General features: G+C 42.0%; 1 protein-coding gene and 1 long non-coding RNA gene across 8 annotated transcripts in view; one reads left to right on the top strand and one right to left on the bottom strand.

Moving 5' to 3' along the window:
- Window positions 1–16397, bottom strand: part of Casp8 (caspase 8) — a 48870-nt gene that overhangs the window by 17893 nt on the left and 14580 nt on the right. For all 7 annotated transcript variants that reach the window (XR_015628885.1, XR_015628882.1, XR_015628883.1 and 4 more), the window contains 1 exon segment: window positions 1799–2131. Coding sequence is in view for 3 of the 7 variants with exons in the window: in NM_022277.2 (NP_071613.1) it covers window positions 1799–2103 (305 nt within the window). In the remaining 4 variants the exon portion in view is untranslated.
- LOC148003742 (uncharacterized) lies at window positions 6493–10213 on the top strand. The gene is made up of 2 exons (XR_015629585.1): window positions 6493–8066; window positions 8185–10213. It is a non-coding gene; the product is annotated as an uncharacterized LOC148003742 (long non-coding RNA).

The following is a 16397-nucleotide window of genomic DNA, read 5'->3' as shown; positions in this document are numbered from 1 at the left end:
GTCTGGGTGTTCCTTTCCCGGAGAAGACCAAGACTCTCTTAGGAGTCATCATTACCCACAATCCTGTCCCTTACAATTTGTTACATCAGGCAAGAGCATGTACCAATGTGTACTTACAAAGTTACCAAGTTTACTTACTTGGGGAAAGCGTAAATGCTTTGTTGTTTTTTCCAGAGCCCAGTCCTCCTGAGCTGGTGGAAGTGGCTACCTCATAGCCTGCTGGGATCCTTGTCTATTCTCCTCAGGGTTCCTAGACTCATTATTTTAAACCTAAGGTGTTTTAACTTCCTTTAGCAAGAAAGAAGAGGAAGAAAACTAGAATATTTAAGAAGACAGGAGCCTAGCATAACCGTCTTCCTAGACCCTTCATCCAGCAGTGGATAGAAATGGATTCAGAGACCCATAACCAAACATCAGGCAGAACTCGGGAGTCTTGTGGAAGAGTGGGGGAAAGGATTGAGAGTCTGAGGGGTCAAGGAGATCACAAGACGACTTACAGAGTCAACTACCTTGCACCCACGGGCGCTCACAGAGACTGAACCACCATCCAAAGAGCATATAGGACTGGACCTAGGCCTCCTACACGTGTAGCACATTGTTCAGCCTGGTCTTTTGTGGGTCCCCCAATTACTGGAGCACTCTGTTGCTTGCCTTTGGATTCTTTTCCTCTAGCTGGGCTGCTTTGTCTGACCTCAGTAAGAGAGGATGCGCTTAGTCCTGCTGTGACTTAAAGTGCCAGGTGGGGATGGGGGAGAAGGGCAATGGGAGGGTGGAGTAAAGGAAGGGGGCTTTGATTAGGATGTAAAAAAAATAAAAAAAAAAATAATGAAAAAGCAAAAAATAAAACCAATCAACCAAACAGAGCTCTGATGACTCTTCCAAACACACAGGTCCGATTCCCAACACCCACACGGCAGCTCACAACTGTCTGTGACTCCATGTCCACCTGACTTAGTGCCCTCTTCTGGCCTCTGCAGGAAGCCTATATGCAAATGCTGTATAGACACATATGCAAGTACAGTGCCCGATTATACACTAAAACTTAAAAAAAATTTTTTTTAAAAATCTCATTACCAGCCTACCAGAAGGTAATGTTTCACATTGAAAAATGAAAAATTTAAATTACACATCGTAGTGGTTTGACTGAAAAATGTCCTTCCTGGCTTATGTTAGTTGAACACTTGGTCCCCAGGCTGTCTTGGAAGATTAGGACGCTTTTAGAATGCAGAGCCTTGCAGGAGGAAACACATCACCCGGGGACAGACTTTGAGAGGTTTGGCCTCACCCGACTTGCGGGTCACACTTTCTGTTTTCTGTGTGTGTGTGGCAGATGTGAATTCTCAGCTTCCTGCTCCTGCCACCGTGCCTGCTTGCTGCCATGTTAGCTCTGTCATTACTTGCCCTCTGGAAATGTAATCCAACATAAACTCTTCTATAAATTGCTTTTGGTCATGGTATTTTATCACAGCACAAGCAAAGTAACTACTACACATACGTAGCACATTGTTCAGCCTGGTCTTTTGTGGGTCCCCTAGTAACTGAGTCATATTCCCCCAACACTGTCCTCTCTCGGCTGAATTCCTGCAGCCAAATTCCTTCTCCTCATCCTGTCCCCTTCTGCACCCTGCTGCATGAAGATACATTATTTTATGGTTCAGCAGTTTTCTCTGAATTATGTACTTAGCCCCCACATGTCTTCATTTATTCTGCAGTCTCGCCCGTCACTTCACACATGCCACAGAGGCGTGTCCCCTGGGCCCACACTTCCCAGGCCCCCCACCACAGCCTTTCTACCCACCTGTAGGCAGAAACCTGGGCTTTGCCCAGAACCTGCAGCTCCCTCACCATTTCCTCTGGGCTGCTTTTTAGGACTCTGCTCAGCAGATCCCGCCGACTGATATGGAAAAGCAGCTCCTTCAGGAAGGACAAATTGTCTTCCTCCAACATCCCCTCTTCCTGCAGCCTCTGAAATAGCACCAGGACATCATTGATGGACTCCTGCTTCTTCTGCGGGATGTGGTCCAAGCACAGGAACTTGAGGGCAGCCAGTTCTTCGTTGCCCAGACGTTCAGCAATATCGTAAAGACAACTGTGGAAATCCATTCTTACCAAGGGGTAGGAGAGCTGTAACCTGGGTCAACACAAGTTGCTAATGGTCAGGTGAGGAAGTTAAGTGTCAGCTACCAGCTTGTTTCCTGTCAAAAGCTTACTTTATCTACCATATTCCAGACACTTTAGAGGGAAGAAATGGAGAATAACATGAAACAAAACAGGAAGTTCCTGCTTCTTAGAAACTTTTGTTTAGGAAGGTAAATATACAGAAAGCCACTGGTCACAGAGTCACCTCCTGGGTGCCATATCCATCTTGGAAATAGGGATTCCTGTGGGCAAGAGACTTTTGGGGAGGAGACAAGAAAAGCAGTTCTTAAAGGAAAAGTGCATACAAAATGTGGAGACAAATTGCTCCAGTAGAGCCACCCCACAGGGGGCTAGAACGGATTGTTGGTGACGCTGCAGGGAGGAGAGTAAGAGTCATGGCTCGGAACATGGCCTCTTCCTATATCAAAACCTGGCTATACCACTGGACACTCTGCCTTCCTCAGACTCTTTGTTTGTAAAATGAGGGGTAGAAGGCTACCTTTCTCCTGAAGCTGTGAATCTGAGATAACATCAAATAACGCTCAGCTACTAACAAACACTAAAACCACGACAACCTCCAAGAAGGAGAAACCCCTGGTCCTGAGGGTTCTCAGTTCGTTTCTATTGCTATGGCAAAAACATCATGACCAAAAGCAATTTGGCAAGAAAGAGTTTCTTTACTCGTATAGCTTATAGAGTCCATCAGTCAAGGAAGTCAGGGCAGGAGCCTGAAGACAGAAACATGTAGAGAATGGAGGAGTGCTGCTTACTGGCTTGCTCCTCATAGCTTGCTTTACCTGCTTTCCTGTGGCACCCAAAACTATCGGTGGCACTGTCCACAGTGAGCAGGGCCTTCCACATAAATCAGGATCAAGAAAATGCACCACAGACCTGTCCACTAGAGGCTTAAAAATTCCATTAAAAAATGACCATGTTGGGGTTGGGGATTTGGCTCAGTGGTAGAGCACTTGCCTAGCAAGCGCAAGGCCCTGGGTTCGGTCCCCAGCTATGAAAAAAAGAGAATAGAAAAAAATGACCATGTTAACAACAAGGATTTAAAGAAAAGAAAGAATTCTGTATCACTTGACAACAAGCCAAGGAAACTGTGAGGCAATGTCCTACTTGTTCATTATAGAACCAAACTCTCTTACCTACAGGAAGTAACCCTAAAGGTCCCCAAAGAAATGAAATTTGACAAATGGATGTGTTCCACTTTACAGAGTTTGGTAAACTCAGTTTATACATCATACAATTGACACGCATTCAGGATTTCAATAGACAACTGCCTTAGCTTCAGAAAAGGCTGACTCCATAATTACACATCTCATACAAATTAAAATGAACAATGGTCCAACATATGTGTCTAATCAGATGAAACAAGTTTTTACCTAGTATAAAACATGTTTCAGGCATGTCACATGATCCTACAGGGCTAGCAATTGTAGAGAGACCTAGTCGTATTCTAAGAGATACTTAACATTCAGCCCTCAGAAATAGATTACATAGTGTTTTACTAACCTTAAATTTTTTAAATGCTGGGGGGGGGGCGGGAAAAAATTTTTAAATGCTAATGAACCAAAAACTATGGTTGCTGAAAGACATTAGATTGTGGAGCACTGCTGAACTAGACCAGTCTATTTGTTTTAAGAATTCTAACATCAAAATGAAAAACGAGAAATGTAATCTACTAGGGGAGAGGTTCTGCTTATATTTCCATAGGAAAAGAAAAGCTATGGGCTCCTTCTAAGTAGATAAAAATCAACCATGACGAAGGGAGACCCCCTGAAGACCTTGGCTACAGACAAGAAGGAGACTGAAAAGATCAACAAGATAGGTGATGTGTGTGTGGTGACGTTTGTTTCTGTACAGAGACTCTGGGACCAGCTGAGACTTAAATGTCTATATACAGCCAATAACACTTTGGGTACAAAATTCTCATGACTTATTATTATATACCATCCTTTAAGATGGCATGAACGGGAATTCATATTGTAGTTTGATTATGCGATCAAACTAACCTCTAAAGAAAGGCAGTCTTTACTGATCTTCCTTAACTGATCTGTGCACCTTGCAAGCTCCATATGAATGTGTTTACGGACCTGTGTGTTGCCTGTAAGGTTTGTATATTGCAGAATGGAAGAGGAGAAAGACAGCTTTAACAAGATTCACACTCCGGGATGCTGGGTTTCTGTGATCATCCACTCCAGCTCCTTGCTTGATTCTACTTCAACTACATCAAAACTGTTTCCTCTGAAGACTTGCTTCCACGACATTTCCAGAACAGCTAGCTCACCCATCCAGCCTTTCAGACTGTTACAGTCAGAATGTCAGCTAAGCCATGAACTTTCTCAGCACATAGGGACTGGAAGGCAAATGATGCCAGCCAGCCCTCCTTTGACAAAGCCAATTTTCCTATTCCCCATTAGACCCCCAGAAGGGAATTCTTTGCCCCAATTCAGTTAGAAGCAAACAAAAGAAGATGATGGTCCCAGTCCCTTAGGTTGGAGTGAATGGTTCTGGCTATTTTATAAATTATAGATATATTGTCATTTTAAGGGATAACTTATAAATGTGACTTTGGCGGAAACTAGAAAGTTTAGACTCAGGGATTTCTACCTTTCCTTTCCTCTTCTCTATCCTTCTTTCTTAGGTAAAGGAGAGGGAGGAAAGGAAAGGGGGTATAGTAATACAGAAATTAGAGAAGTAGACAAATAGAGATAGTATATTAAGTTTACTCTTAAACAAAGCATCAAACAGCCATAAGATACAAAATTTAAAATTAATATTGTTACTCTTAGATAGGCATTGTGCCTATGCAACTCATATAAATACAAAGACTTAGACCCTTTCGTCCTTTTAGTAGCTGGTGTTACAAACTGTTTAGGATGATTAAGTAATGTAAGTTAATAGTCATGTAGTGGAACTCATGGTTATATTAGGTTATAATTTAGTTAATTACACAAAGTGTTTTCAAGAGTATTCAAATAGTGAATTCAGTTATCTATATATTTTACAATTCAGTTATCTATATATTTAGATAGTCTTCAAAAGCAACAAAGATCCACAGAACATGACTGTCTTCGTTGGGGTTTTACTGCTGGGAACAGACACCATGACTAAGGCAACTCTTATAAGGACAACATTTGATTGGGGCTGGCCTACAGGTTCAGAGGTTCAGTCCATTATCATCAAGGCAGGAGCATGGTAGTGTCCAGGCAGGCATGGTGCAGGAGGAGCTGAGAGTTCTACATCTTTATCTGAAGGCTGCTAGCAGAATACTGACTTCCAGGCACCTAGGAGGAGGGTCTTAAAGCCCACCCCAAAGAGACACACCTACTCCAACAGGGCCACACCTCCTAATAGTGCCACTCCCTGGGCCGAGCATATACAAACCATCACATTCCACTCCTTGGCCCTCATAGGCTTGTTCAAACACATGACTCTATGGGGCCCATACTTAAACATAGCATAATGCAAAATACATTTAGTCTAATTCAAAACTCCCCATAGTCTATAACAGTCTCAACAATGTTAAAAGTCCAAAGTTCAAGGTTTCTTCTGAGATTTATCCAATCACTTAACTGTAATCCCCAAATCAAGACCGGAAATCAGCTGGACAAAGTCCAAACTCTGCATCTCCATGTCTGACGTCAAAGCAGTCTTCAGATTCCAACTCGTTTTTCATCTTTGTTGACTGCAACAAACTTCTTTCTCCTGGGGTGGGTCCACTCACTGTTAGCAGCTTTCCTCAGCAGATAGCTCATGGCTCTGGCATCTTGAACATCTTAGGGTCTCCAAGGCAACTTCAATGTTGCAGCTTCTTGTTTCAATGCTTAGGATCCACACATGATCTTCTGGGCTCCTCCAAAGGGCTGGTGTCACTTCTCCAGCTCTGCCCTCTGTAGCACTCTAAGCTCAGGTTTATCCACTCCACTGCTGCCGCCGTTCTTGGTGATCATCCATGGTACTGGCATCTCCAATACACTGGGGTCTTCTGCTGCAACTAGGCTTCATCATAGCTTCTCATAGGCTCTCTTCACGGTGCCAAGCTTCAAATCCTTTGCATGCCCTCATTAACCCTGGGCTGTCAACTATAACTAAAGCTGCATCTTCACCAATGGCCTTTCCTGGCCTCTCACAGTGCCCAGCCTCAGCTGCTCTTCATGACCCCTTCATGCCTTCAAAACCAGTGCCACCTGTGTGACTCTTACACATTACAAAGTACAGCTGCAGCATGAGGTACACCCTTGGCTATCTCTGGAACACAGCTTCTTTGTTCTCTCAGAAAACAGTTCCCAGAAGATTTCACCTCGGTGATGGTATACTCTTCTTTTTTTTTTTAATTTATTTTTTCCATCTTTATTAACTTGAGTACTTCTTATTTACATTTTGATTGTTATTCCCCTTCCCGGTTTCCAGGCCAACATCCCCCTAACCCCTCCCCCTCCCCTTCTATATGGGTGTTCCCCTCCCCATCCTCCCCCATTACCACCCTCCCCCCAACAATCACGTTCACTGGGGGTTCAGTCTTAGCAGGACCCAGGGCTTCCCCTTCCACTGGTGCTCTTACTAGGCTATTCATTGCTACCTATGAGGTTGGAGCCCAGGGTCAGTCCATGTATAGTCTTTGGGTTGTGGCTTAGTCCCTGGAAGCTCTGGTTGGTTGGCATTGTTGTTCATATGGGGTCTCAAGCCCCTTCAAGCTCGTTCAGTCCTTTCTCTGATTCCTTCAACAGGGGTCCGGTTCTCAGTTCAGTGGTCTGCTGCTGGCATTCGCCTATGTATTTGCTGTATTCTGGCTATGTCTCTCAGGAGAGATCTACATCCGGTTCCTGTCGGCCTGCACTTCTTTGCTTCATCCATCTTATCTAATTGGGTGGCTGTATATGTATGGGCCACATGTAGGGCAGGCTCTGAATGGGTGTTCCTTCTGCCTGTGTTCTAAATTTTGCCTCCCTATTCCCTGCCAAGGGTATTCTTGTTCCCCTTTTAAAGAAGGAGTGAAACGTTCGCATTTTGGTCATCCTTCTTGAGTTTCATCTGTTCTGTGCATCTAGGGTAATTCAAGCATTTGGGCTAATAGCCACTTATCAATGAGTGCATACCATGTGTGTTTTTCTATGATTGGGTTACCTCACTCAGGATGATATTTTCCAGCAAAACGACAACCAACAGATTGGGAAAAGATCTTTATCAATCCTACAACTAATAGAGGGCTTATATCAAAAATATACAAAGAACTCAAGAAGTTAGACCGCAGGGAGACAAATAACCCTATTAAAAGATGGGGTTCAGAGCTAAACAAAGAATTCACAGCTGAGGAATGCTGAATGGCTGAGAAACACATAAAGAAATGTTCAACATCTTTAGTCATAGGGAAATGCAAATCAAAACAACCCTGAGATTTCACCCCACACCAGTGAGAATGGCTAAGATCAAAAACTCAGGTGACAGCAAATGCTGGTGAGGATGTGGAGAAAGAGGAACACTCCTCCATTGTTGGTGGGATTGCAGACTGGTACAACCATTCTGGAAATCAGTCTGGAGGTTCCTCAGAAAATTGGACATTGAACTTCCTGAGGACCCAGCTATACCTCTCTTGGGCATATACCCAAAAGATGCCCCAACATATAACAAAGACACGTGCTCCACTATGTTCATCGCAGCCTTATTTATAATAGCCAGAAGCTGGAAAGAACCCATGCCCTTCAACAGAGGAATGGATACAGAAAATGTGGTACATCTACACAACGGAATATTACTCAGCTATCAAAAACGATGCTATACTCTTCTTAATCATCACTAATTTCTTGGCTCCAGCTAACCAGCACCAATTGTCCCAGTAGTCTCCTTCTCCTCTTGAATATAAAGCCAGAGACACATGGCCAAAACTGCTGAGTTCTGCTGCTTCCTGGGTCTGGAACTTGGTTCCCTTGTTCTTTTTTTTTTTTTTTTTTTGGTTCTTTTTTTTTTTCGGAGCTGGGGACCGAACCCAGGGCCTTGCGCTTCCTAGGTAAGCGCTCTACCACTGAGCTAAGTCCCCAGCCCCGGTTCCCTTGTTCTATTACATTATCACTAGCTTTCTGTTTTTCAACTCTTTCACTGCCTAAGCTTGGCTGCCCTGGAACTTTCTCTGTAGACTAACTTTGAACTCAGAGAACTACATGCCGGTCTTATGGGATTAAAGGTATGTACCACCATGCCTGGACTTAAAATTTTCTTCACCTAGAACTTGCTCTGCCCCAGGCTGGCCTTAAACTCAGAGATTTGCTTGGCTTTATATCCTGGGATTAAAAGGGGTATACCACCATGCCTGGATCTAAACTTAGCTACGTAGGATTTGCCCCAAAGTCCCAAAGATTAACTCCCTTCATCTTCTATCTCCTAGAACATGGGATCAGGCTCCATTTCACTTCCTGGTATCCCTATAATACTCGAACCATATATTTTATATTTTTCCGTTTTCAGCTTGCTATGCTTGTTTAAAATGCTTTTCATGAGATTTAACCAGAGAACAAAGTCTATGACGGGAGTTTCTGAGACTTCCTTTGTCAATGCAATTAATCAGGGTCTCTTCACCTTAGCCTCAAGCAGACTCTTCAGACAAAGGCAAAAAGTAGCAATATTCTTCACCAAAATACCACAAAAACAGTCTCTATACCACATACTGAAATTCTCCTCTGAAACCTTTTGGGCCAGCTCTGCACAGTTCAAATTACTCTCAGCAACAAAGTCTTCGAAATTCCTACCAGGATGGCCCATTAAGCACCATTTAAAGCATTCCACCACTTTCCAAATCCAAAGTCCCAAAATCCACATTCTTCCAAACAAAAGCATGGTCAGGCCTATTACAGTAATACCCCAACTTCTGTTTTAGGGTTTTACTGCTGTGAACAGACACTATGACTAAGGCAACTCTCATAAGGACAACATTTAATTGGGGCTGGCTTACAGGTTTAAAGGTTTAGTCCATTATCATCAAGGCAGAAACTTGACAGGCATGGTGCACAAAGAGCTGAGAGTTCTACATCCTCAGTTCCTCTGAAGGTTGTTAGCAGTATACTGACTTCCAGGCAGCTAGGATGAGGGTCTTAAAGCCCACACCCACAGTGAAACACCTATTCCAACAGGGCCACAGTTTCTAATAGTGCCACTCCCTGGGCCGAGCATCTTCAAACCATGACAATGTCATTTAATATTATTTCATCATCAAAGATCATTTGACTATGAGACAGGTGTGTTCCTGAGAGAATTCTCATTCTACTTCAAGGAAGATATTGAACGTCATTACCTCCAGGCAGAGCTGCTTCAAGAAGTGCCCTAATCATCTGCAGACAAAAATAGTGTCCAAAAAAAGACTGCAGACAAAAAAGATCAAAACAGATGTGAGATAGTCATTTGCTAAGCTCTGCCAAGACAGGGTATGCTAGTCCTTCAAATTTTCTGCTTCATGTAAGGTCTAACAGATGGTTCTGGGCCAGAAGGCTAAAGACAAATACTTCAATGTTATAAGAAATTAGGGGACTGTCCAAGAAGTCAGTTGTCTCCAGAAATTATATAGTTTTGTAAGTTATGTCTTTTCGCCTCCTATATAGTCTGGTAATATTTAATTCCTTCTCAGATCTCTGATGGGATTGAAGACTAGTTATAGTCTCATAATCAAACTTAAGTGGTTTAACATTAAGAAAGATAATCTGGATTTGTAAGGATGGATTTCAGATGGAAATACTAGTTAAAATTAACATAATTTAGGCATAATTATAAACTCCTTAAGTTAGTATAGATGGTGGAGTGCTTTAATTGACCAATATGATAGACGGATGTTAAGTGTATAATATGCTTTTTAATTTACACAACTGTTATGTTTGTGCTCAATTTATATCTGGAGAAAAGAGCCTTTTTATTGGACAAAACGGGGGAGATGATGTGGGTTACCCTAATGCTGTTTGTATTCTGATTTAATTCTGCTTCCTCAAGAGGGGCTGCTTCCTGTCGAGCAGCTAATCACATATTCAAGCGATCTCATGTGAATCTTTTCTCTGGTCAAATAAAGACTAGAGGCTGTGATTGTGTAGTGGAAGGAAAAGGTAGGACAGGAGGTCTTGGAAAGTGGAGAGCAGGTAGGAGGAGGAAGAGGAGAAAGAAGGGAGAGGAGAGAGGAAGAAGAGGAGACAGATGGAGCAGAGCCACGTGGCCAGGAGAAACTACACGTAACAAAGGGTCTCATAGCTGGAGAGTAGTTAGTACAGCTCTAGACCTGACCAGTCTAGACACACAGCTTATAAATATAGTAACCAGATTGTACGGGTTTTCTTAAAAACAGACTTGTTGGGGTTGAAAATCACTGCAACAGGGTTGGGTTTTTGGTTTTGGTTTTGGTTTCCTATATTTTCATTTTGTGAAACAGGTCCTATACCAGCCACTGGTGGCACACACCTTTACTCCCAGCAGCCATGAGAGGCAGGTGGATCTCTGAGTTTAAGAACAGCCTGGTCTACAAAGCAACTTCAAGGGAAGCCGGGGCTACATAGAGAGACCCTGTATATAGAGAGAAAGAGACGGGGAGGTCACAAGAGTTGCCAGAAATCCAGACCACAAAGACCAGAAGACCAAAGGCAAAACAGAAATCAAGGCCAAGTAGCATAAAGAGGGAAACTTCTTAGAATTACACCCGATTCCTCAGTGGAAACTCTAAAAGCCAGAAGGGCCTGGACAGATGTCTTGTAGACTCATAAGAGATGACAGATGCCAGCCCAGGCTACTATACTCAGCAAAATTTCAATCACCATAGATTGAGAAAACAAGATACTCCATGACAAAGTCAAATTTAAAAATATCTATCGACAAATCCAGCCCTACAGAAGGTACTAGAAGAAAGCTCCAACCCAAGAGGATTAATTATATCCATGAGAACATGAAATAAATAATCTCACACTAGCAAAACCCAGAGTAGGGAAACACACTTACACACACACCACCACCACCACTATCACCATCACTAGCAACAACAACAAAATAACAGGAATTAATAATCATTGGTCATTGATATCTCTCAATATCAATGGACTCGATTCCACAATAAAAAGACATAGGTTAAGAGAATGGCTATGAAAACAGGATCCATCTTTTGCAGAATAAAAGAAATACACCTCACCAACGAAGAGAAATTACCTCAGAATAAAAAATTGAAAAAAGATTTTCCAAGCAAATAGACCCAGGAAGAAAGCGGTATATCTTTTGAAAATCCAACAAGATAGAACTCATGTTGTGTGTAATATTAAAAATCCATGCTATCCCCAGCTAAGCACTGGCCGGAGGTCTCACTTTGCTCCCAGCCTGGCACATAGCTTGAGACAGCACAGTTTCCCCTGCCAAGGCCTCTCCAGATCTCTGAGATAGCTCTCCCCTCCCTGCAGCTATCTCTACAATTTGTCTCAGTTCTAGAAGCTGTATGAGGCTTCCGATATTTTCAGATAATATTAGTCATTCTCGGATTTCTGATGGGATTGGAGACTAGTTATAGTCTCTTAGCCAACCCAGGTTATTTAGCATTGAGAGAACAGATTTGAGAGGATAATTTTCAGATAGTATAGGACCTAAACCAGGACATAACAGATATGGAATGATAAGCCTTTAAGTTAGGATAGATAACAGAGTACTTTATTTAATTGATTAAAAAATGATGGACTAGATGTTAGGTATATCTTATACTTTATAAATTACAAAATGGTAATAGTTATTGTACTCAATTTATATTTGAGAAAAAAGTTTTTTTATTGGATAGAAAAGGTGAGATGTAGCAGAATTTTCCCCTAATTGATAAAATAATGAAGATGAAAAGAAGTCAATCATTGGGCAAGGAGGTGGGCCTTTCAGGGTGGAGAGAGGAAGAGGAAAGGCAGGAGGAGGGCATTGTCTTTTGGACAGTGGGAGCAAAGCAGATGAGAGGTAGGCCAGGGGCTGTTAGTTCGGGTAGCAGAATCCACCAGAATCCACCACTGGAAGATTTCTAACAGAGTGGTTGGTGAATTTAGGATTTTAGATCCCGTGCCCAGCGATTGTGTTATCTGTTGATTCTAAACTAAGATTGTCTGGTGTTTCCCTTCCGAGGCAATTCAACTGAGCTCCAGGGAAAGGTAACCACGGCAGAGAGTGAGCCCCAGCTAGCCTCAGAAATTTGGGAGTGCTGAGCAGGCTAGGCAGCAGCCAGCTGCAGGGAGGAGAGGGCTATCTAGGAGATCTGGAGAGGCCATGGCAAGGAAAAATATGCGATCTCAGGCTATTTGCCAGGCTGGAAACAGACTGAGACCCTCGGCTTGTGCTTAGCCAGTAATAGCATGGATTGATTTTTAATATTACACACAAGTTCAAACCAAAATTAATCAAAAGAGATGGTGAAAGATACCATACTAGTCAAAGGATAAATCCTTAACATCTATGCCCCAAACGTAAGAGCACCTACATTCTTAAAAGAAACATTACTAAAGTTTAAGTTACACATTGACCCTCACACATGATTAGTAGAAGATGTAAATAACCCATTGTTACCAATAACAATGGTCATCCAGGCAAAAACTAAATAGAGAAATAATGGAGAAATTATGAACCAAGTGAACTAACACCTAACATAACATTTCACCTAAATATAAAAGAATATACCTTCTTCTCAGCACCTCATTGAACTTTCTCCAAAACTGACCACAAGTTCAGTCACAAAGCAAGTCGCAACAGATACAAGAAAACTGAAATAACCCCCTCTAACCTATCAGACTACCACACATTAAAGCTGAATATCAACAACAACAGAAACAATAGTGGGCCTACAAGTTCATGGAAACAGAACAACTCCCTACTGAATGACTACTGGGTCAAGGCAGAAATAAGGACATTAAAGACTTCCTAGAATTCAATGAAAATGAATGCAAAACAGGCCCAAACTTATGGGACAGAACGAAAGCAGTGCTAAGAGGAAAGTTCATAGCACTAAGTAGCTTCATAAAGAAATTGGAGATCTCATAGAGCAACTTAACAGCAGCAAACACACCCAGGAGGAGTAGATGGAAGGACATAATCCAACTGAGGGCTGAAATCACTAAAACAGAAATGAGAATAATACAAAGCAATCAGTGAAACAAAGAGTCGGCTCTTTGAGAACCAACTAGAGAAACTCTTATCTTAACTAAAAAAAAGAGAGAATATCCAAGTGAACGAAATCAGAAATGAATAGAAGGATATAACAACAAACACCAAGGAAATTCAAAGGATTGTTTGGTCATACTTTAAAAACCCTGAACTCCACAAAATTGAAATAGCTAAAAGAAATGGACAATTTCCTTGATAGATACCACTTTCCATAGTTAAATCAAGATCAGATAAACAATTTAAAAGGACCTATACCCCTAAGGAAATAGAAGCAGTCATTAAAATTTCCCAACCTAAAAACAAAACAATAAACAAACAAACAAAACAGGGCCAGAAGATTTTAGCACAGATTTCTACCAGACTCTCAGAGAAGAAATAACGCCAATACTCAAGTCATTCCACAAAACAGAAACAAATGAAATATTGCCAAAAATCATTCCACAGTCACCCTGATACCGAAACCACATAAAGATTCAACAAAGAGAATTACAGATCAATTTCCCTCATGAACATTGATGCAAAAAATATTCAATGAAATACTCACAAATCAAATCCAAGAACACATCGAAAAGATCATCTACCTTGGTCAAGTAGGCTTCATCCCAGAGACGCAGGGATGGTTCAACATATGAAAAATCTATGAATGTAATACACCACAAAAAGAAACTGAAAGATAAAACCCGATATGAACATCTCATTAGATGTGGGAAAAGTCTTTGACAAAATCCAACACTTCTGCATGATAAAAGTCTTGGAGAAATCAGGGGTACAAGAGACATACCTAAACATAGTAAAGGCAATTTACAGCAAGTGTATAGCCAATATCAAATTAAATGGAGAGGAACTCAAAGCAATTCCACTAAAATCAGGAAATAAGGCAAGGCTGTCCACTCTCTCCATATCTATTCACTATAGTACTGGAAGTTCTAGCTAGAGCAATAAGGCAATTAAAGGAGATCAAGAAGACAGAAATTATAAAGGAAGACGTCCAAGTATTGCCATTCAAAGATGATATGATAGTATACATAAGCGACCTCAAATATTCTACCAGGGAACTCCTACACCTGATAAACACCTTCTGTGAAGTGGTTGGAAACAAGATTAATAAAACAAACAAGCAAGAAAGTCACCAGCCCTTCTATTCACAAATAATAAATGAGCTGAAGAAGAAATCAGGGGAACAGCATCCTTCACAATAGCCACAAATACTTAAAATATCTTGGGGGTAAACTCTAAGCAAGCAAGGGAAAAACTTACATGACCAAAGCTTCAAGTCTTTGAAGAAAGAAGCTGAAAAAGGTGTCAGAAGATGGAAAGATCTCTCACGCTCATAGATCAGTAGGATTAACAAAGTAAAAATGGCTATCTTATTGAAAGCAATCTCCAGATTCAATGCTATCCCCAGCAGGATTCTATCACGTTTTTATATATTTTGAAAGAATACTCAACTTCATATGGGAAAAAAAAAAAAACCCGGGATAGCTAAAATAATCTTGAACAATAAAGAACTTGTATCACAATGCTTGATTTCAAGCTCTAGTAATAAATCCACATGGTATTTGTATGCGATCAATGGAATCAAATTGAAGACACAGAATTAAATCCCACACCTATGAATACCTGGTTTTTGATAAAGAAGCCAGAAAAATACAATTGACAAAGGAAAGGAAAGCATCTTCAACAAATGTTGCTGGTCTAACTAGATGTCAGCTGGTTTCTGTGCCCAAAGATCTGATTACAGTAAGGACATTAGAATTATCTTAACTGTTGAACTATCTCCTGCATCAATGTTGTGCAAAGAATGTCCCCCAATTATCTCTGATAAGTTGATAAAATGCTGATCAGTCTAACTGGGCAAGGGAGATAGGAAGACTGAACTTCTGATCCCAGCTAGGGATCCCAAGTAAGGAGAAAAGTAGAAGAACACAAGAAAGGAGGGAAAAAACATTAGAATGCAGGAATGTACTACCAGACAGGCATAAGAAATGGAAGGCTGAATGAGCTCAAAGCCTGGAATCTCATTTGGTGGCAGAAGTGGAGCTGCTCCCTACTCTGTACCTGCTCTAGAACACGTAACCACTACACCCCACTGAGGACCAGGGGCACTCAGTCACAGCATAGCACCTGGAGTTCTTCTCCATGCTAATGAGGTATCTAGATAACCTTGAGCCTTCAGCCAATGAGCTTCCCTTTCTGGGTATTCCTGCCCCAAACGGTATATAATCCCTGGTTCACCTCGAATAAAGTGTATGCATTTACATCCACCACCAAATAAAACAATCAATACAAATAAGCAAGGATCGGCTCAGAAAGCTGCTTCCTTAGGATCACCCAAGGGGAGGCCTTCGACTAAAAAGCCATTGCCTAAGAGGCTTTCTCACCTCCAGCCCCTCAGGTACTCCCAGCATTCCCAATCAGACCAGATTCTGCTAGTTCCCAGGTCCACTTCTCCCTCTCCACCTGGTGTGCAGATGCCCTGAGGGGAAGAGTCCGTACATCTCAGACTCATCCCCTTTCGGACTCCCTCTCTGGTGTCTGAACACCCAGAGAGGAGACCAGAAACCTCTGTGGACTCTGTTTTGGACTTCACCCTGCCTCCTCCTAGTGGTGCCTGAGCACCCAAGGTAGAGAGAGGCAGAATGCAGTACCACACAGAGAGACCATCTGGAGAGACTAAGAGGTGGCCAAGAGGCAGAGGGTCCAGGAGGAGTCATGATGAGCAGGTCGCCAAGGGAGTCCCCATGAGGACTCACCTGGAGCAGAGCAAACCAGGTAGAGACTCAGATTGAAAGAAGGTAAAGGACACGTGGCTGAAAAATAGACAGATTGAGGGCTGGAACAGATTGAGTATCTGCCCAGCATCTTATTAATAAACCTGATAGGTCTTTGCGTCAGCCATTTAGGAGTAAACAGGAACAGGTAAGGGTTTATGCTTACAGTACAGTAGGCGTGTAGGAGAATGCAAACAGATCCCTATCTCTCATCCTGCATAAAACTCAAGTCCAAGGGGATCAAAGACCTCAGCATAAAACCAGATACGCTGAACCTGATGGAAGAGAAAGTTGAGAATTACTCTGAATACACTGGCACAGGAGACAACTTCCTGAGCAGAACAC

This window comes from Rattus norvegicus, chromosome 9, assembly GCF_021556685.1.
Source record: "Rattus norvegicus strain SHRSP/BbbUtx chromosome 9, alternate assembly SHRSP_T2T, whole genome shotgun sequence".
NCBI lineage: Eukaryota > Metazoa > Chordata > Mammalia > Rodentia > Muridae > Rattus > Rattus norvegicus.
This window is presented reverse-complemented; position numbering and strand designations above follow the sequence as displayed.